General features: G+C 36.5%; 1 protein-coding gene across 8 annotated transcripts in view; it reads right to left on the bottom strand.

The window, feature by feature from the left end:
* PPHLN1 (periphilin 1) overlaps positions 1-21,805 on the bottom strand; it is a 142,417-nt gene that overhangs the window by 76,135 nt on the left and 44,477 nt on the right. For all 8 annotated transcript variants that reach the window (XM_006933619.4, XM_006933622.4, XM_011283878.3 and 5 more), the window contains one exon: positions 9,558-9,769. In XM_006933619.4, the coding sequence (XP_006933681.1) occupies positions 9,558-9,769 (212 nt within the window). The remainder of the gene's footprint in view (positions 1-9,557; positions 9,770-21,805) is intronic.

The following is a 21,805-nucleotide window of genomic DNA, read 5'->3' as shown; positions in this document are numbered from 1 at the left end:
AACAAAGTGTTAAGATTAGGCTAACCAAGGATAGCATGAGCAGAAAAGAATGAGAAAAGGGTTATATGATAAGACACCTAAAGCTGAAGACAAGGATCAGGTCTTACTCATCACTGTAAGCACCTATTCTAATCAACATAAAGTTGGCAAAGGATTGGTTAAAAATGACACACACGTGTGCGTGCGCGCGTGCACACACGCACACACACACTCAAGACACACACACACACACACACACACACTCAAGAGAGAAAGATGAATCACCACTAGGAATTAAAAAGAATACTGGCAAAGTTTTCATGGTGTATCATATCAGTTACCTGGGCTTACAGTAACTATCTGCAAAGGTCATTCTGACTTACTCTCAAAAGTAGCCCATTACTAAATCTTGCTACTTCTTTTCATACAAAATTTCTCATATATGGATTTTCTTTATAAACAAATCCACAACTACTGTCTTGCTAGAACCCCTAATTGCCCCATATTTACAATCTTGTAAATATTGTTAGCTTCCTTACCCACACATCGCTTAGTGATGCAGATATAATTAAGTTTAAATAGCATAAATATGCTAATAAGAGCTCCCAGATATCTTTCCAATAAGATGCAAACTCCTTAACATTACAAAATTTTCTAGTACAGATCTCAAATTGCCACTTTAATTTTTTCCTGAGAATTGTTTTGGTACAGTTAGCACCTTGCATTAAAAAAATATTTTAAGGGGCTGCCTGGATGGCCCAGTCAGCTGAGTGTCAAGACTCTTGATTTCAGCTCAGGTCATGATCTCAGTTTGTGAGTACAAGCCACGCACTTGCTCTCTGCACTGACAGTGTCGAGCCTGCCTGGGATTCTCTCTCCCTCTTTTTGCCCTGCACACGTGTGCTCTCTCATTCTCTCTCAAAATAAATAAACTTCAAAAATATATTTTAAGAAATATGCCAACATTTGCCATCCTACTTCTGCAAGAATGTTGTTAAAAGATGCAATATCCTCTCCCTGTGTTAACTGATCTGTCATCAGGACAATTTTTGTTCCTCCTCAGCAGGTGATGTGTTGTTTTTTTTTTCTAAAGTACACTGTGAACACTATTACTGAACAGTTCTTTGTTTTAGCTAAATCCTTATTCAACTACAACTGTTCAGCACCTTCACAGTGGCATTTACTCTGACTTTTATTGTCATGTTTCTCCTATAGAATATTCTTCACCAATTTACTGAATCCTTTTTTGTTATGTGTTTATTTTATTAACTTGCTTCAAATTCTTTGTAGATTAAGAGATGAGAACACTGACAATTTACAAGACGTGTCTGGAGTCTAGGGATGGCTCATATTAGCTGATAATCGTGGTTTGTCCACATCTCTTCCAAACTCCAAGTTCAGTGACTCCACATCGGTAGCCTGAGATGGTAGTATTCACTCCATGGCAAATACCACAAATCACGTGCTGTTCCCCTGGAGAGTCAGTCTATCAACACACTACAGCTGCTGTGTTTATTGATTTATTGATTTTGATACCAAATTTCAGAGACACTGTAGTAATCACATTTAACTACAGATTCCTATCCATAAAAAAAAGCTTGGGCTGTTTAATAATATCCTAACAGACCAATAAAATCACCCAGCTGAACCCAGCTCAAACTGCAGATTCATAAATAAGTGCTTGTATTAACCCACTAAGTTTTACACGGTTTTGTTTTTTAACACAAGAGATAATGGAAAAAACCCTATTATGCTCACACTCTTCATCTTAAGAGTTTTCAATGATCTGTTTATATTAAAACTAAAGTGTTCTCCTCTTGTATTCTATTATAGTATTTTAATGATTTAAAAACAAGTTTTTCTTGAGTCACCTGGTGGACTCAGTAGAGCATAGGACTCTATCTTGGGGTTGTGGGTTTGAGCCCCAAATTGGGCACAGATTACTTAAAAAAAAACAAAAAACAAAAAACAAATAAGGGCACCTGGTGGCTCAGTAGGTTAAGCAACCAACTTAGGCTCAGGTTATGTTATCGCAGTTCGTGAGTTCCAGCCCTGCGTCAGGCTCTGTATTGACGGCTGGAGCCTGGAGCTTGCTTTGGATTCCGTGTCTCCCTCTCTGCCCCTCCCCTGCTCGCTCTCTCTCTCTCTCTCTCAAAAGTAAACATTAAAAATGAATAAATACATTTCAAAAAACTAAAAAATAAAACAAGTTTTTCTTAATATATTGCCATTTGGTTCTCATGCCTTTGTACTTCTGTGTTTGTCCTCCTACATATTACTAACTACATATTTCTCTTTCTTCTCAGTTGGTTATTATTTCCTAAATGTGAGTATTCCTCCTAACTTCGGTTTTGCTTGCTACTCTTACATGGCTCCAACCAACACTATGAATACAAATGTCTCTTAAATCCACTTCTTTCACTCATACCTTTATACTTCTAACTAAGAGGATGCTACTCCTCAGCTATTTAGCCTTTACTTCAAATTTACCTCACAGGTGATCTTACTAAGCAGACCCTAACTCCCTGCTTGAGAGCAGGGCAAAAAGATTCAACACTTTTGCTGTAACATGCTAAATAAAGTGAACTCCAAATTAGGATAGAAGAAAGAAACTAGGAAAGGACAATTCTGAAGGTGGCAATATGAAAGTCGAAATCCAAGTCAATGCACTGGTAAGTAAAAGAATAAATGAGGAGGAAGAAGATGAAGAGGAACATTGTTTCCACAGATGAGGTAAAAAGTTCTTCCCACCGAGAAGCAACTTAATGTTTCAACAAACATTTAAAAGTATTATAAGATTTAACAATATTTGGTGACTCTTTGAATAGAATAGCTGATATGAACATCAACAATATCTGATGACTCCTTGAACAAAATAAAACTTCAGACATGTACCTTCTTCTGGAAAGTGATGATGAAAAGAACTAGACTCCTCCAAGCCTACCAACTATTATTAATTATTGATAACCCATGTAAGAACAAAGGACACTGCTAGGAAAAAATATTAAAATCATCATTAGAGAGGGACCATGTCTTAAAACCTTTCAATTCTTGGTACAATGCCTAACATACAGGAGGAAAACAGGTACTTCTGCATGAAAGTCTTATCAGTAAACAAACTTCACAGAACAGGTAGGACATTCACATCTCCTTTGACAGCTGAAGCTGTGAAAGAGAAATGAAGATATGAACAAATGAAGATGTGGTGGCTACACAGATGCTAAGGAAAGGATTTATTTTCTGGATCATGGATAACGACATGAAAATTTGGGGCTCTTGGTTGGGAAGAACATGATTTCCCAGAGACCCTATTGGTCAAGAAGGTATGAAAGAGAAAATGGAAAGGACACAAGAGAAATGGTCTTGTGATACAGACACCAAATAAAAATGACAGAAAAAAAGAAACTAGATAAAGGGGTAGAGAAAGCTTATGCCACCTCTGCTTCCCCAAAACAATCATCTCTAAGAGGTTAGAGATGTAACAAGTAAAGGTAGATTAACTATGAATATTTGGAAGTGAACTTCTGAACAGAGCTCTCCTTTTAATACATCAGCTAAAACCACATGGGCTTGCTTTTAAAAATATAAATAAAACATTATACTAACTGTACATATTCTGAATGTATGCTGACAAAATGTATTAAGTCCCTAAACAGAGATGTTATAAATGCCTACACATATGGAAACATTAATTGATTACTGTTTTTAGAATCTCAATCATTGTGATGCCAGAAAAGTTATACCTGTATTCCTAGGATTCACCCAGGAAACTCATAGCCAAAGCTCTCGTGAGTAATCAACAGATTCTCAATCAAGAACAATATATTGTACAATCAAATTTAACACCACAATAATACATTGGATCAAAGTCCAAGATCTTCTAAGAAAATACTAAAGTATAGTTCAGGATCTCCTAATATGATACAACACTCATCCGAATAATCCTTCTCCACTTCCTTCCTTCTACCAACTTCTACTCACTCTTCAGACATTACCTAAAATGTCTATTCCTATGGAATGTCTGGTTTGTCCCCCTCACCAGATTATAAACTCAGAGAGCAAAGACTGGATCCCTCTTGCTTGGCAAACCATTTACATGAAATATATCTTTGATGAATACAAGACTGTATGAGTACTGAACACAAATACAGTCACTTTCAAACCAAAAAATGCTATGATATTCAGCTGCCAAGAGAATGGGTTTGTCCTCCCTATTACCTAAAATATACATGCTCTGATTTCTATTACCATCACCACTCTAAACCTGCACCAAAGAAGCCTTCTTTTTAAATGTAGAATTAAACCTTTAAATTTATTGGAATTTCGGTAATAATCCAAAGAGTCATGTCAACTTCCAAATATATTCACAGCCAGAGGTCTTAAGACATGTCTCTTTTCCCGTTACACTTAAGTATAATAATGGAGTCTACCTTCCAAATACACTCTTCTCAAAATAGTATTTTTAATTCTTGTACATTTTCAGTCATCTTAGAAGATGTGCCTGCAAAAAGGATTAAACACTGATGAATGACAGTCTTTAAAATGATATTCTAGGGGCACCTGGCTGGCTCAGTTGGTTAGGTGTCTGACTCTTGATTTTGGCTCAGGTCATGACCTCACAATTTGTGTGTTTGAGCCCTGCGTCGGGCTCCGTGCTGATAGCGCTGAGACCGCATGGGATTTTCTCTCTCACTCTCTCTCTGCCCCTCCCCTGCTTGTGTGCGCACATCTCTCTCTCTCAAAATAAATAAATTTTAATTAAAATAAAATAAAAAATACAATACAATACAATACAATAAAATAAAATAAAATAAAATAAATCTTCTATTCTTAATAACAGCTGCTGATCTCAAGAAAATAAAGGGATACTGGGCCCAAAGTCAGAGCTACAGAAAAAAAGATATATCCCAACAAAAATAATAAGCTTGCAAATCTTCCACAGTAATGGAATTTTAAAAATTCTACCAAAATGTCAAACAGCCTAATTAATGTATAAGCATCAGTGGTAAATCTGAATAATCCATAGGCAAATGTTTAGAACAAATTAACAAAGATGTAGTTTCTATGTATTTAAATAATCATCCCTAGAGCCACAATGGATTTACAAAGCAAAACAAGGTAATTTTTATGTCCCTTTTTGATAGAGGAAATTCATTCTAACTTAAGAGTTTCAAGAAAGCACCTGATAAAGTCTTCCATGAAATCCTCAAGAGAAAGGGAAGATAAGAGGATCACAACTAGTTAAAAATAATGCAGAAAAATGGTTGAAGTCCACAGACAGAGGTCTCTAGAGGTTTCTAAATTTGGCTATCTGCCAGTCAACATAATTATTAATGACTAATAAAAAACCCAAAGCATATTTCCTTTGTCGATGAAACTGCTATTTTTATCTGCTGCAAATATACAGAATCACTGAGATTTTAAGGTCCCTATAGAAGAAAATAATAAGCTAAAGTTAATTATATGAAATTTAGCATTCCTAGATTTCTTTTAATGTATAAACTACATGAAAAAAAAAAGTACAGGCTGAAGGGCATTTTCTTAAATAGTAATATATGTGAAGATGGCTTAGGTTTCAATTGCCTACAGTCTCAATAAGGGCCAGTAATACAGCCCAGTTGACAAAGTAAAAGTTCACTTCTGGCATCACAACTTAAAAGGAACAGAAAGAAAATTAGGAAAGCAAAGTTCTGAAAACATGTCAAATAAAAGCTGAAGGAACTAAATATACTTGAACCTGTGGGGGAAAAAAAAAACCAAGAAGATTATGATCGTATTCTTCAGATACATGAAATGTTACAACATAAAAAAAGAAGAAGCATTTTTATGGCTCTAAGACAAATAACTAGTATTGCATAGATGTTACAAGACAAGCTTTAATTGTATCATAAAAAATGAACTATACAAAGATGGAAGTACTGGACTGTGATATAGTAAATTTATCACAGGAAGTATTTTAACAAAGAATGAGGACAGGAAACTGTCCTGAGTGATTTCTGGTATCACCTATTAATGTTAAATAATTATCCTCAACAAAAGAGTAAGATAGGAAAATAATGAGATTCAATTGAGAAAGAGGAGGAAAAAAGGAAATAAATATCTGAGAGTTGACAAATGGGGAAATATTTGGTTGGATTAATAGGAATAAAAATAATAAACTTCAAATAAAAATATACAGGATACATATACAACAGTTTTAACTGGAACAGTATCATAATGAACAAAGGGAAAGGCAATGAGGTTAACTAGGACAACCTACACTTAGCATATAAATATGGACAACAAAAAGGAACAAAAAATAATATTATAGTGACAGGTATGAACAGGTAAACCCAATTAAGTTATAGGCAGAAAATTCTTATATATAAAGCACAGAATGAAAATAACATTTTGATTTAGGAGGATAATTACTCTACAAAGCAGTGCAAGGTTTACAGGTTTAACTCAAAAGGCTATAGAAGAAATTTAATCAAATACATATGTAGACATGTATATGTGAGTGTAAGCACAAAATGGGAAATAAGTAGTTAAGATAAAAAAGTAGTGAAAACCACTCTGTGACTTATAATTAATCATATAAGAGATACACTAAATGCACAGAAGAATCAGGAAGAATTAGTCTTTAAATGGTTACCATGGCCAAACTACTAGTGATTATTAAATTAAAATTACTCTGAAAAGTATGAACAAAAAGCAAAAAATTAAACTTAGCAAAATGACGGCATTAGGAAAGTAAGAAAATTGTTTTTACCTGTTATTTGTAGAAACATTTAAAATTTTTTCCCAAATTTTAACTTACATTAAAAAACTAAATTAACACATTGTTGTTAATTAACCCAATTTAAATGATAATTTAAGGACCCTGTTTCCCAGTCCTTTTTTGAAGAACAGCAAGGTGCCATCACTATCTGTGACATTTAGATTCAAAGCAAGAATTGGTATCAGAAATGTGTAACATAACAGTTACTTTTTCTATTTAATGTTTAAAATAAGTTCTCCATTAACTTTATGCAAAATGATTTTATGTAACTATTCTGAAAACTATTTACATGAAAGGAGTATAGAAAAACATTTCAATAGCTCAGTCCAAAGTGTTACAACCCAAGTAACTTGTAAAGAGAGTTTTCCCAGAACAAACATTTTTCTTGATTAAAGAACTTAACTTTTGAAGCTAAATGACTTAATAATATAAACATGAAGGCATACCAAAGTCATATGTTCTATTTCACTCAATTTGCACCGTATTTTAGTTTCCCAGCTTTCTCTGTTATCTATTCATCACTCCAGATAGTAAAACAATTTGACCACAAAGGATGGGGAAAAGTATACGGAGACCCTAAGACAGGAGCATCACATGTGGCTTCCCTACAATTTCATCTCAAGATTTTAAAGTTTTGGCTACTAACTACCAGGCGGAAAGCTGACATAAAATTCCTCCCTAAAAATATGTTTTAGAGGAGAATTGGAAAAAGACAAATTCACTAATAATTAGGTTCACTACAAGCTGTCAAGAATCTTAAGCTTCCATTTTACTCATGTTTTGTTCAAAAGCCTTCATAATCAGTTTCCAAAGATACTTTCCTCCTCTTAATCATTATATTTGTATTTAAGTCAGACACATCAAAAAAAAATACATCTTCTCAGAAGGTGTCTGGCTAATATTTACATCTGTGCATATGAGTGTACTTTAGAACTCAGACGTTATTTATCCTCTTGAAAGGGGAGAGGGTGGGAAAGAGGGAAGTAAAACAAAGGAGAAAATACCAAACTCTAGAGCCTGAACTCCACAGAAAAGCTTTCAGTTACCTGGAACTATATGTTTATTTTAAGCAAGTGGGCATATGTAAGTTACAATGTTTGTTATAAATCCTTCAAATGACATTCTTACCTCCTGTATGACCATTCATATACATGTATCCAAAAATATTTTTTTTTGGAAGCCCCACTCTACTTAGCTCTGAAATCAGTAAAAAATTGATAAATTTTTGTTAAATAAAGGAATCCAGCAACAGCTACAATGGAGACAATCTAATGATTTGAAGTAACCTTCTCTCAGTCCGAACATGTAGGAAGCAAATGCTGTTAAACTAAAACTCTTATACTTTGGAAGAACATTTAATAGGAAGGAAGTTAAAAAGTAAAGAAAAAGAGGTGCCTGGGTGGCTCAATAGGTTGAGCATCCAACTCTTGATTTCAGCTCAGGTCATGATCTCACAGTTTGTGGGTTTGAGCCCCACATCAGGCTCCATGCTGATAGTAGGGAGCCTGCTTGGGATTATCTCTCTCTCTCCCTCTCTCTCTACCCCTTCCCTGCTCATTCTCTCTCTCTCAAAAAATAAATAAATGAAACTTAAAAAAAAAGGTAAAGAAAAAGAAATATCCTTGACTTTTCTGGTGTCTGTATCTTGGCTTGTAATTCTCCCCACCTAGAAGATACTTTTACTTGTAGAAATCTGAAATAAAAGATGAGCCCAAATGTCGTTTCCTCCATAATGTGTTCTTCTAACCCCCAGAGTGAGAATCTCTCTCACCTTGACCTGCTCATGCCAGGTTAACTCATTTATGACATATCAATTCTTATATCAAAGTTATATTTTAGGGGTGTCTGGGTGGCTCAGTTGGTTATGTTCAACTCTTGGTTTCGGCTCAGGTCATGATCTCACAGTTTGTGGGTTTGAGCCCTGCGCTGGCCTCCACATTGACAGTACACAGCTTCTTGGGATTCTCTTTCTCCCTTTCTCTCTGCCCCACCCCCCACTCATGCACTCTCTGTCTCTCAAAGAAATAAAAAATTAAAAAAAAATTATCTTGTATCTGTTATATTTACATATTGATAAAATTGTTGTTAGTTAAGGGGAAAATACCTAAATATATTCCAGTCCCTGGTGACGGGGATATCCTTCTATCTAACACAGTGCCTTGCATTTAGCAGGCAGGAGGAAGTGTTTGTAAATGAGCTCAATTGCAGGCAGTGGAGTCCAGAAAGATCTAAAAAAGTTGCTTCATTTATTTATTCCAATACATACTGAGCAACTCAGCCAGAATGCCATGCTATGATTGCACAGAATGCCATGCATGTCTAGGTACTCCAAATAAAACAAACAAACAAACAAATTGGAGGTTGGAAAAAAAAAAAAAATGAAGGTAGGATTTAGCTCTAGCATCTATAAATAAGGCTACACCTTTATTTAGGGGAAACCACTGAGATTTTTCATGAAAAATATACTAATCAGATATATAGAGATAGATATCTTCTACTGACAGAAGACTGAAGAGAATGGACTAATACAGGAACTAGCAGAAAATATAAGAGTGTGTAACTTTCCAACATGACTACAAACACACATCTTCTGTGTTGAAGAATTAGAAGTAAAATGTCAATGTGGACCACAACTTGAAACGGTTCCAAAAAAATCTGTGTAGTATTTATTATACTATTCTTTCAACTTTTCTAGAAGTTTCAAAATTTTCAAAATAAAAGGCTAAAAAAATTTCTCTCTTAGCAATACCTATAAGGCAATCTGAATCAATACTTCCTCATTAGTGGAGATTGTAAAAGAAGTCTTAAAAATACATACTTCTATGTTGAGATTGATGGAAAGAGTACGTTTTGCTTCTTTCTGGAGAGTAGCTTCTACTACTGACGCTGGAGCCAGACCTGCTGTGTGGAGAATCCTTTCGACCTACAGGCGATTCTCTGAAAAAAGGAGGGTCTCTTTTATGAGGAGATCGGTCTCTTGCATAATGGGAAGGGTAGAAACTTTTTCTTCTAAAGCCGTCTCTCATGTCCCTTTGGGGAAAGAAAAAGTGAATTATATCCTGTAAGTTATATGTACACAATACAAATGGCAAAAGCTCTGATTACAAGCTGCTCTTTACTGTAATCTTGGTTCCCCACTCCCCCCCCTTTTTTTAATCACCACTGAACTTCTAATGTCAGTCCACAAAATGAAATTTTATTGGTGAAATGTGATTTAGAATGCTACATTTCTTCAGTTTGGGGTAGAACCAAGTAGTTAAGGGCAAAAGTTACTTTATTCTAAGCAAACAGAAATTTTAAACTGTGAAAAACACAGTCCTATAGTCTCTACTTCCGTTTGCCATTAGCAATATTCCACAGAGCTACCACATTCTCAGTGACATCTAGAGAATGCCAAAGATTTCCCCAGTGAGACATTTAATGGACTATGATCCTCTTCTATAGTCTATACTACTGGCTTTTTAATTGCTATGATTTTGCTTCCCTCGTGCCAGTTGGGAATTTCTACAGACATTTTTGTTGTCACAGCTGGAGAGGAGGGGTTGCCACTTGTGAGTAGGGACCAGAGATGCTCTAAAACCCTACAATGCCCAGGACAGGTCTCGTATGTACACACACACACAACAACAACAACAACAACAACAACAACAACAACAACAAACTATCTGACCCATGATGTTAGTAATACCAAGGTTGAGAAACCCTGGTATATACCTATTAAGTCCTTGTTCTCTTGAGCTTGCATCCTTAGTGTACAGATTGTTGCTTACCTCTAAACACCAGCTTTTAATAACTCACCTCTACTTTTACAAATTGAATTTCCTTATTAAGCAATATAATCAATTCAAAGCAGAAATTAAGTCTGAGTTCTAAAACTTTAGAAAACAAAACCAACTTTAAAATATCAAAGCAAATCAAAATTACTAAAACTATCAAGACCTGGGCCTCTATTTAAACGAACGCCCAGAGTCAAACAGGTTTTAATTGAAGATTTAGCAAGTATACTTCCATATGAAAATTAAGGAACACTGCATTTCAGACAGAAGAATGCTGAGAGATAAACCACTGGCCTGTAATTTCAAATGCTCAGAAAATAATTTCAGGGGTGCCTGGGTGGCTCAGTCAGTTAAGTGTCCAACTTTTGATTTCAGCTCAGGTCATGATCTTACGGGTTTTGAGATCAAGCCCCACATCACTGTCATTGTGGAGCCTTCTTGGTATTATCTCTCTCTCCTCTCTCTGCTCTTCCCCCTGCTTGTACACACACACTCTCTCTCACTCTCTCTCTCTCTCTCTCTCTCTCAAAATAAATAAACATACACTTAAAAAAAAAGAAAATAATTTCAGTATATTGATCAGCAGTCCCTAATATTTAAGTTGTCATTGGCAGATTAATACCCAATACATATTGTCCTTACAGGTACAATTAAGTTTCCTGGACCAAAGTAGAAAATAACTAAAACTCATTCATGATAAATGAACTGACAAAATACTACTGCCAAAATAAAGAATTCAAGAAATTCTAATACGTTCAAGTTGAGTTACCAAAACAACAGGAGCCATATCAACATCACTGAGAACCAAGTGACTACATATGCATTACACACATCTTAGGAACTGTACTAGGTGCTGGGGACCCAATGGTGAACCAAATGCATGGAGTCCCTCCCTCATCATGGAACTCTCAGGCTAGAAGGAGAGGCTGATATTAAACAAATAAACATAGGGGGCAGGGCACCTGGGTGGCTCAGTTGCTAAGCACTGATCTCAGTGTTGTGAGTTCAAGCCCCATGCTGGGCGTGAAGCCTACTTAAAAAAATAAACAAATAGGAGTGACTGGGTGGCTCAGTTGGTTAAGCATCTGACTTCGGCTCAGGCATAATCTCGTGGTTCCTGATTTTGAGCCTGGTGTCAGGCTCTGTGCTGACAGCTTAGAGCCTAGAGCCTAATTCGGATTCTGTGTCTCCCTCTCTCTCTGCCCGTCCCCTGCTCACGCTCTGTCTTCACTCTCAAAAAAATAAATAAAAACATTTTTAAAAATTTAAAAATAAATAAATAGAACATGTGAATGCAGTCAAGAGTATAGGCAGGGAGACTAATTAGGAGCTTACTCAGGCAGACAAAAGACAGTGGTAGCTTAGATAAGGTCAGAACAGGGGACTACTTTAACACATACAAGAATGTATCTTTGTAGACTCAATAGAACATGGTGAATGTCTGACTAATGAGAATAAGAGACGGGGGTTGCCAAGATGATTCCCAGAATCCTGGCATGATGGATTACTGAAATGAAAAAAACAGATTTGAGAAACTGGGGTGGGGTAGGAGATCCACATTTAGCCTTGAATATTTTAAGCTTGAGATGCTCATGTAACATCTTAGTAGGCAGTTGCCTACCAATGACATACCAATGTCAAGATTAGAAGAACCTTTTTGGCTATAACTATAAATTTTTCTATAAATAGATTATTATGTAATTTTTTCTATTTAAAGCCTTGGGTAGGACCTAGAATCTAGGACTAGATTAAGGGAACACTTAGGACTAGGAAATTACTACATTGGGAGAGAAATGGGCTATCTGAGAATGAAAAAGAATAGCCACAGAAACATGAGGGAAACTGGTAAGTTACTAAGGAAGCCAAGGAAAGCCTACTCCAAGGAGGAGAATAAAGGTTTCCTACACTGAAATTAGAGTTCTTATTGATAACTTATCTAGGGTGTGAAGATACAGGCTCATATGCAGAGGAAAGAGTGCCTACTTTTCTCCAGCAGGAGGCAGGGTAAGGGAGCAGGCAAAAGGCTGAACTACAGTTTCCTAATCCTGACACCAGATGGCAGTAAAATCACAACAGCATAGTTCAGAACCACCAGCGTGGCCTGGGGTGACTGAATATCCTTGGGGTAAGTACATGTTAGATTTTTAATATCTCAGAGCAAAGTCTCACCTCCCCTTCATATCAAGCCCTCATATTTCCCATCATATTTAGCAAAAACCTCACAACAGGCATTATCTACTGTAAGTATCCTCTTTGACAAAGTGATAATGCTAGCCAAGCCCTTTATTCATGTTATTTTGTATGTATATACATTTTTTCATATTTCTATCTCTTTTATCTCTATATCCCAGTATATGTAAAGCACTATGGGGAATTACCCTGGTTCTAAAGAAGCTTAGTATGTTATGGGGGGTGGGGGATGGGGACTAAATGTTCCAGAACTGGTATTGTAATTCAGAAGAGAAATGTGTATTACATGGAAAACTCATCTGGAGGATCTTTAAGGAAAGATGAACACTGCTGAACAGATATATAATCAAGCCACAGGTGTAATAGCTATATTTAAAAAGAGAAACAGGTAAAACTAATTTTAGCAATATTTTTATTTAAGCCGGTATATCTAAAATATTATTAACATATATTCAAGATTTTAAAACTTCGTGAGACATTTTACATTCTCTTTTTCATCTTGAAAATCCAGTACATATTATATACTAACAGATTAGATTATCTCAGTCAGAACTAGCCATATTGCAACTGGGACATTTGGCTATTGGCTGCCATACTAGATAGCACAGATTTAGATGGTAGGGAAAGTATTCCACACTTCAAGAAAAAGAGAAGGATTAAAGGGTATTATTGTGAATGAAAATAGAAGTAATCAGAAAAGCAAAAACGAAAAGCATTGACTACAAAGCAAAGGAACAGAAATTTTAAAGGGTAAAGGAGAGTTAATATAAAGTACTGCATAGACTGGCAGAGATCTCTACATTTAAGACCTTGGAGTCACGTGACCAGTGAATGGGTTGTCCAATAAAACTTTGGAAACCAAAGCAGATTTTAAGAAATAAGTATTTTCATAAATGGCTTTTATGATGTTTAAGTACGTTTTTTCTATCCCAACTGTCTCAAGGGTTTTTATTCACAAAGGATGCTGAATTTTGTCAAATGCTTTTTCTGCATCAATTGACAGAATCATATGGTTCTTATCTTTTATTAATGTTATGTATCACATTGATTGATTTGCAAATATTGAACCAGCCCTGCAGCCCAGGAATGAATCGCACATGATCATGGTGAATAATTCTTTTCATATGCTGTTGAATTCAATTTGCTAGTATCTTGTTGAGAATTTTTGCATCCATATTCATCAGGGATATTGGCCTGTAGTTCTCTTTTTTTGCTGGGTCTCTGTCTGTTTGGGGAATCAAAGTGTAATGTTGGCTCACAGAATGAGTCTGGAAGTTTTCCTTCCCTTTTTTTTTTTTTTTGAAAAAACTATAGAAAGCTTATGAAGGAAATTGAAGAAGATACAAAGAAATGGAAAAACATTCCGTGCTCATGGATTGGAAGAATAAATATGGTTAAAATGTCAATACTACCCAAAGCAATCTATGCATTCAATGCAATCCCAATCAAAATTGCACCAGCATTCTTCTCAAAGCTAGAACAAGCAATCCTAAAATTTGTATGGAACCACAAAAGACCCCGAATAGCCAAAGTAATATTGAAGAAGAAAACCAAAGCGGGAGGCATCACAATCTCAGACTTTAGCCTCTACTACAAAGCTGTAATCATCAAGACAGCATGGAATTGGCACAAAAACAGACACATAGACCAATGGAATAGAATAGAGACTCCAGAATTGGACCCACAAATGTATGGCCAACTAATCTTTGACAAAGCAGGAAAGAATATCCGATGGAAAAAAGACAGTCTCTTTAACAAATGGTGCTGGGAGAACTGGACAGCAACATGCAGAAGAATGAAACTAGACCACTTTCTTACACCATTCACAAAAATAAAATCAAAATGGATAAAGGACCTGAATGTGAGACAGGAAACCATCAAAGCCCTAGAGGAGAAAGCAGGAAAAAAAAAACTCTCTGATCTCAGCCACAGCAATTTCTTACTTGGCACATCTCTAAAGGCAAGGGAATTAAATGCAAAAATGAAATATTGGGACCTCATCAAGATAAAAAGCTTCTGCACTGCAAAGGAAACAACAAAACTAAAAGGCAACAGATGGAATGGGAAAAGATATTTGCAAATGACATATCGGATAAAGGTCTAGTATCCAAAATCTATAAAGAACTCACCAAACTCCACACCCGAAAAACAAATAACCCAGTGAAGAAATGGGCAGAAGACACGAATAGACACTTTTCTAAAGAAGACATCCAGATGGCCAACAGGCACATGAAAAGATGCTCAACATCATCCCTCATCAGGGAAATACAAATCAAAACCACACTCAGATACCACTTTATGCCAGTCAGAGTGGCAAAAATGAACAAATCAGGGGACTATAGATGCTGGCGAGGATGTGGAGAAATGGGAACCCTCCTGCACTGCTGGTGGGAATGCAAACTGGTGCAGCTGCTCTGGAAACAGTGTGGAGGTTCCTCAAAAAATTAAAAATAGATCTACCCTATGACCTAGCAATAGCACTACTGGGAATTTATCCAAAGGATACAGAAGTGCTGATGCATAGGGGCACTTACACCCCAATGTTTTTAGCAGCACTTTCAACAATAGCCAAATTATGGAAAGAGCCTAAATGTCCATCGAACTGACGAATGGATAAAGAAGATGTGGTTTATATATACAATGGAATACTACTTGGCAATGAGAAAGAATGAAATCTGGCCATTTGTAGCAACGTGGATGGAACTGGAGAGTGTTATGCTAAGTGAAATAAGTCAGGCAGAGAAAGACAGATACCATATATTTTCATCCATATGTGGATTCTGAGAAACTCAAGAGAGGACCAGGGGGAAGGGGGAGGGGGAAAAATAGTTACAAACAGAGAGGGAGGGAGGCAAACCACAAGAGACTCTTAAATACAGAGAACAAACTGAGGATGGATGGGGAGCGGGGTGGGGAAGAGGAAAAAATGGATGATGGGCATTGAGGAGGGCACCTGTTGGGATGAGCACTGGATATTGTATGGAAACCAATTTGACAATACATTTCGTAAGAAAAAAATCAATATAAAAAAAGAAGAAAAGAAATCAAGATATATATACTAAAGGAGTTAAGCCATTAGTTTTCTTCCAAAAGTTTGGCAGAGGAAGGAAGAGAGAAATGGAACAATATTTTGAGGGAAAGGGATTATTTGATCATATCTGGAGGGTGAAGGAAAAGGTCAATTTACTGTAGGAGAAACTTTTAAACTAAGATGCAAAATATTAACTGATAAAGAGCCAAAAATCAACAGGAGAAAATGAGACAAAGGAACAAGGTAAAAGAGAATGGCACTGAAGGAAAAAAGAACATGAAAAGGGTAAAGAGAAAAATGTTCATTTCAAGAAGAGAAAACATGAGAAATCCCTCTTTAGAAGGCCTTTACCTGAGTAAAGTAATCATAGAAATCATCAATAGAAAGAAAAGAAATCAAGAATGTGAATGGAAACTTGAGGCAGAGTAGAAGAGGGCGGGGTAAGTATGATTTAGAGCAGTGTTCCTGAAAATGTAGGTTCAAAGACATGGCTCAGTATTACCTAGGAAAGTGACAGAAATGCAAATTCAGGGGCATCAAACCACACCTACGGAATCAGAATCTCTGAGGGCATGACCCAGTATACTTGGGCTTTACCAAGGCTCCGCAGCTGATCCTGATGCACATAAAACTGATAAAGACTGAATTACAGAACTTCACTAACATATATAAGCACGTTACTCCTAAGTCGAAAGCAGAAATTCAGAGCTCATGATAAAGGCAGAACAAGTCCCAGTGATGACTGTAGCATCTGACCATACCTGTGGATACCTAAAGAGTTGAAAAACAAAAGAAAGAACTGCTATTAAAATTATCATCAAATCAGGAAGGAGAGGGACAGAGAAGACTGTGAGCCAGAAATTATAATCATCAAGGAGGAAAAAATGGGGTCCTGGAAATTACCAAAGAGTACAAAGGTGGGAAGAATGTGGAATAAATGGGGACATTCCAAGATGACACTGGCACAGTGGCTTGTCGGAGTAATAAGAAGTATGCAAGAACTCAACTCATGAATCAAGGAATTAGGAGGCAAGTGGGTTGTGAGAGAAGTTAGGTTCTGGTTATAGCAAAGGGATGGAAAGAATGATAGAAAATATATCCACTCTATTTTGAAATGAAAAGACAAAGTCTTTGCCCCAAGCTTATATTCTAATGGAGAAAACAGCCTATAAATATAAAACATTTCTGAGTGACTCATAATATAAAGTGGATGCGAAGTAGGCTCTTTTAGTTAAAATGGTCAGGGAGGACCATTCTGAGAAGGTGGTATGTGAGCAGAGATATAATAAAAGAAATGGAACTTCACAAAGAACAAGTTGTGAAGAGATGTGATTTATGTTTATAGTGATTAGACTAACTGCTCTGTAAAAGCATCATATGTTGATGTGAAGGGCATAATGATGAGTCAGAGGGTTTTCTGAGAGTTTACAGAATTATAACCCTGCACCAAAGTTTCAAATACTAGCCTTATCTACAGGGATTTACAGAAGCATCACCTAGTAGAGAAAGGGGGTTAAGACCTATTAAAGCCTTCGTGAACTAGCCGTCCAAGTACTGAAAGACCCTTCCAAAGTCATTATTATCTTTATGACATTAAGCAAGTTACTTAACTCTTTATGCCTTAATTTCCTCATCTATAAAAGTAGGGATAATATTACCTACCTCACAGAGTTGTTACAAGGAGTAAATGAGATAACATATGTAAAGTGCTTAGAAAAGAGCCTGATACATAGCACGCAACAGATATTAGCCATTTCTTTTTTTTTTTAATGTTTATCTTCAGAGAGAGAGAGAGAGAGAGAGCGCGCGAGCGAGCGAGCGAGCATGCAGTCGGGAGGGGCAATGGGGAGGGGGGCGTAGACAGAGGATCCAAAGCAGGCTCCTACACTGACAGCAGTAAGCCTGATGAGGGGATGAGGGGATTGAACTCACGAGGTGTGCGATCATGACCTGAGCAGAAGTCAGACGCTCAACCAACCGAGCTACCCATGCACCCCAGATGTTAGCTATTTCTGACAGTATTACCCTACTATGATTTCCATCAAATCAATAAAGGTTTGCAACAAAAAAATAGCTAAATGTGCCAGTATAACTGCTTGATAGCTTTATCCTTCAGAAAAGCAAAACTATGGAATCTTCCATATTAGGAGTTTAAAACCTACTCATAATAATAAAACCTCTGGAACAACACTTCAACTTGATTTCCCAAGGAATTTCCTTTACCGAGGATGAATTGTAGATAATTCAATGTCAAGAACTTCAGTTATGGAATTCAGAGAGTACACACAGATGAAGCACATACAAAATAAAAAGTAGGCAAAAAGACCATTCACTAAACTGGGGGGGGGGGGGGGGGGTCAACAAAAATTTGCTGTAAAGAGCCAAAGACTTTGTGGGCTATATGGTCTCCATCCACAACTCTTCAACATTCAGTGGAAAAAAATGGGCAAAAGACATGAATAGACATTTTTCCAAAGAAGACATCCAGATGGCTAACAGACACATGAAAAACTGCTCAACATCACTCATCATCGGGGAAATACAAGTCAAAACCACAATGAGATACCACCTCACACTGGTTAGAGTGGCTAACATTAACAACTCAGGCAACAACAGATGTTGGGAAGGATACAGAGAAAGAGGATCTCTTTTGCACTGCCAGTGGGAATGCAAACTGGTGCAGCCACTCTGGAAAACAGTATGCAGATTCCTCAAAAAGCTAATACTACTGCCCTACAACCCAGCAATTGCAATACTAGGTATTTAAGCAAAGGATACAGGTGTGCTATTTAGACGGGGCACATGCACCCCTATGTTTATAGCAGTGCTATCGACAATAGCTAAAGAATAGAAAGAGCCCAAATGTCCATGGATGGATGAATGAATGGATAAAGAAGATGTGATGTGTATATATATATATATGTGTATATATATGTATAGACACATACATACATATACATATGTATATGTATATATATATGTATATATATGTATATACATATATATACACGCACATGTATGTGTCTATAACATATATATATGTATACATATATATATGTGTGTATACACACACACACACACACACACAATGGAGTATTACTCAGCAATCAAAAAGAATGAAATCTTGCCATTTGCAACAACATAGATGGAACTAGAGTGTATTATGCTAAGCCAAATTAGCCATATGACTTCATACATACATGGAATTTAAGATATAAACAGATGTACATAAGGCAAGGGAAGCAAAAATATAAAAACAGGGAGGGAAACAAAACATAAGAGACTCTTAAATACAGAGAATAAACTGAGGGTTGCTGGAGGGGCTTGGGGTGGGGCAATGGCCTAAATGGCCGAGGGGCATTAAGGAGGACTCTTGCTGGGATAAGCATAGGCTGTTATATGCAGGGGATAAATCACTGTATTCTACTCCTGAAATCATTATTGCATTATATGCTTTAACTAACTTGGATGTAAGTTAAAATAATAATAATAATAATAATAATAATAATAATAAATGGATCATACAGTAAAAAAAGAAAAAGAAAAAAAGAAAAAAGATTGCTTTAAGTTGGAATGATGACTCCCTTTGGAGAGGAAGAAGAAATTTGAGTAGGGGCATGAGAAAGCTTCTGAATGCAAGTAATATTCTATTTCTTAACCTGGATTGTGGTTACAGTTATAGTAACTCAGAGAGCTGTACACCCTAATGTGTGTATTTCGTATTTGTTATATGCTCTAATGAGTGTTTATGAAAATGTGATAAGAATATACCTTATCATTTAACATGATGTGAAAGGAATTTTTAAGAATATAAACAGAACTTTTACCTTTAAGAACAGAAATTAAAATTTTTTTTTTTTTTTTTTTAGAGAATGAGAGTACGCAAGTGGGACAAAGGGGAAGAGGGAGAGAGAATCTTAAGCAGGCTCCACTCTCAGCACAGAGTCCAACACAGGGACCATGACCTGAGCCAAAATGCAGAGTCAAACGCTCAACCAACTCAGAGCCATTCAGGTGCCCCAAGAAAAGGATTTTCATTTTTACTATTTTAAGGAAAAACAAATTGTAAGACCACTTACTGTCTGAAAATCATTAATACATTTTAGGGGCGCCTGGGTGGCTCAGTCAGTTAAGCGTCTGACTTCGGCTCAGGTCATGATCTCACAGTTTGTGGGTTTGGTCCCCAAGTCAGGCTCTGGAGCCCCAGCACAGGCTCCAAGCTGTGCTGACAGCTTGGAGCCTGGAGCCTCCTTCAGATTCTGTGTCTCCCTCTCTCTCTGCCCCTCCCCTGCTCGCGCGCGCACACACACACACACACACACACACACACTCTCTCTCTCTCTCTCTCTCTCTCTCTCAAAAATAAATAAACATTAAAAAAAAATTTTAAATCAGAGGCGCCTAGGTGGCTCAGTCAGTTGGGCATCTGACTTCGGCTCAGGTCATGATCTCACGGTTCATGGGTTCGAGCCCCGCGTTGGGCCCTGTGCTGACAGCTAGGAGCCTGGAGCCTGCTTTGGATTCTGTGTCTCCCTCTCTCTCTGTCCTTCCCCCGCTTGCACTCTGCCTCTCTCTCTCAAAAATAAATAAACATTAAAAAAAAAAGATTTAAATCATTAATACATTTTAATGGTTTGTTTTGATCACTGTGGCATTCATCCACCAACATGGTGTCAGGTCATCTGCCCAGTGGACCACTGAGAAATCAGTGCAACATAAATTGGATGCTCCACCTCAGGATATTCTCTCTGCAACTTATATTATGCTGTTATTTAGTTTTGTTCTTATTTACTTTTCCTTTATTCAGAAAAATGTTACCTTAACACTGCAATTCTTAACATTTTTTCCAAATATCATGATTCTCTTTACCCAACCTACAGAAGTCAGTGAACAGATTCAAAGACAATCTTTTACAAATAAAACATTAAAAAAATAACCCTTTATAACAAAAGGTTAAATTTAAAGATTTTTTTTAACTTTATTTATTTATGAGGGGGGGATGTAAGCAGGGGAAGATGGGGAGGGGGTGGGGGAGGGACAGGGAGAGAGAATCCCAAACAGGCTTCATACTCAAATTCACAAAATGTGAGATCATGACTTGAGCTGAGATCAGATGCTTTAACCAACCGAGTCACCCAGGTGCCTCTAAATTTAAAGATTTTTTTTTTTTTCTTCTCAGTGTTTCCCAAATCTTGGTGCCTGCTACTAAATGCTTTCAAATGACTAATGAATAAACTAACAAAAAAATAATTATAAATTTAAAAAATTTAAGCATTCTGTTGCCCTTGGTCTAACAGCTTATATCTGTGCACTCACTCAGGATTTTAATTCTGTATCATATATTTAATAGACATTTTCTACTATAAAATTTTTGGCATACCATTGAAAAATATTTCTATTTCTCAGAGTTCAAAGCAAAGATATCATTACTTCAAGATGCACATCAATTTTTGCTACTTCAACAAAACACCACTGCCACATTCAAAAAAATACTTCTATATCCAAAAATTTGGAATTGGGTAATTCTAACTGGAATGCTAAAGAAAATCCAGGAACACTGGAGTTTTGTTTTTTTTTTTTCTTTAAGCAAACTGCTGAGAATCGTAAGAGAGCTAACAATAAAGAACTTTGATATCAATATGCAAGACAAATAGGAAGCTAAGAGATCTGGACCTGTCTTTTTTGAACTACTTTTCTCTTTATAGATCTGCCAATTTCAGAAGCAGCAGCTCTGAAAAATAATTTTGATGGCTTCACAGGATTAGGATATAAAAACAGTCCAGATCTTACAAAGGAAAAAGGGTTGAAAGCTCAAAGGGCTACACAATAACAGCAGGGTGAGCTGGAAATAAACTAGCCTGGCTTCATATGACCTAAATTCTGTAAGGTGACCCTGGACAGCTAATGACTCAAACCCTCTGACATACTTAGCGGTTTCTGTTTTCCTGGCCATTAGTTAAGATTTGTTTAAATTACTTCAAATGTAAAAATCCCATTTTTAACATGAAAATCTATGTATTTAAAGTTACAGAAGTAAAATGAATTTAAGCTAGACATTCTTAAAATATA

The sequence above is a fragment of the Felis catus genome, chromosome B4 (assembly GCF_018350175.1).
Source record: "Felis catus isolate Fca126 chromosome B4, F.catus_Fca126_mat1.0, whole genome shotgun sequence".
Classification (NCBI taxonomy): Eukaryota; Metazoa; Chordata; class Mammalia; order Carnivora; family Felidae; genus Felis; species Felis catus.
Note: the sequence above shows the minus strand (reverse complement) of the source record. Positions and strands in the feature narration are given on the sequence as shown.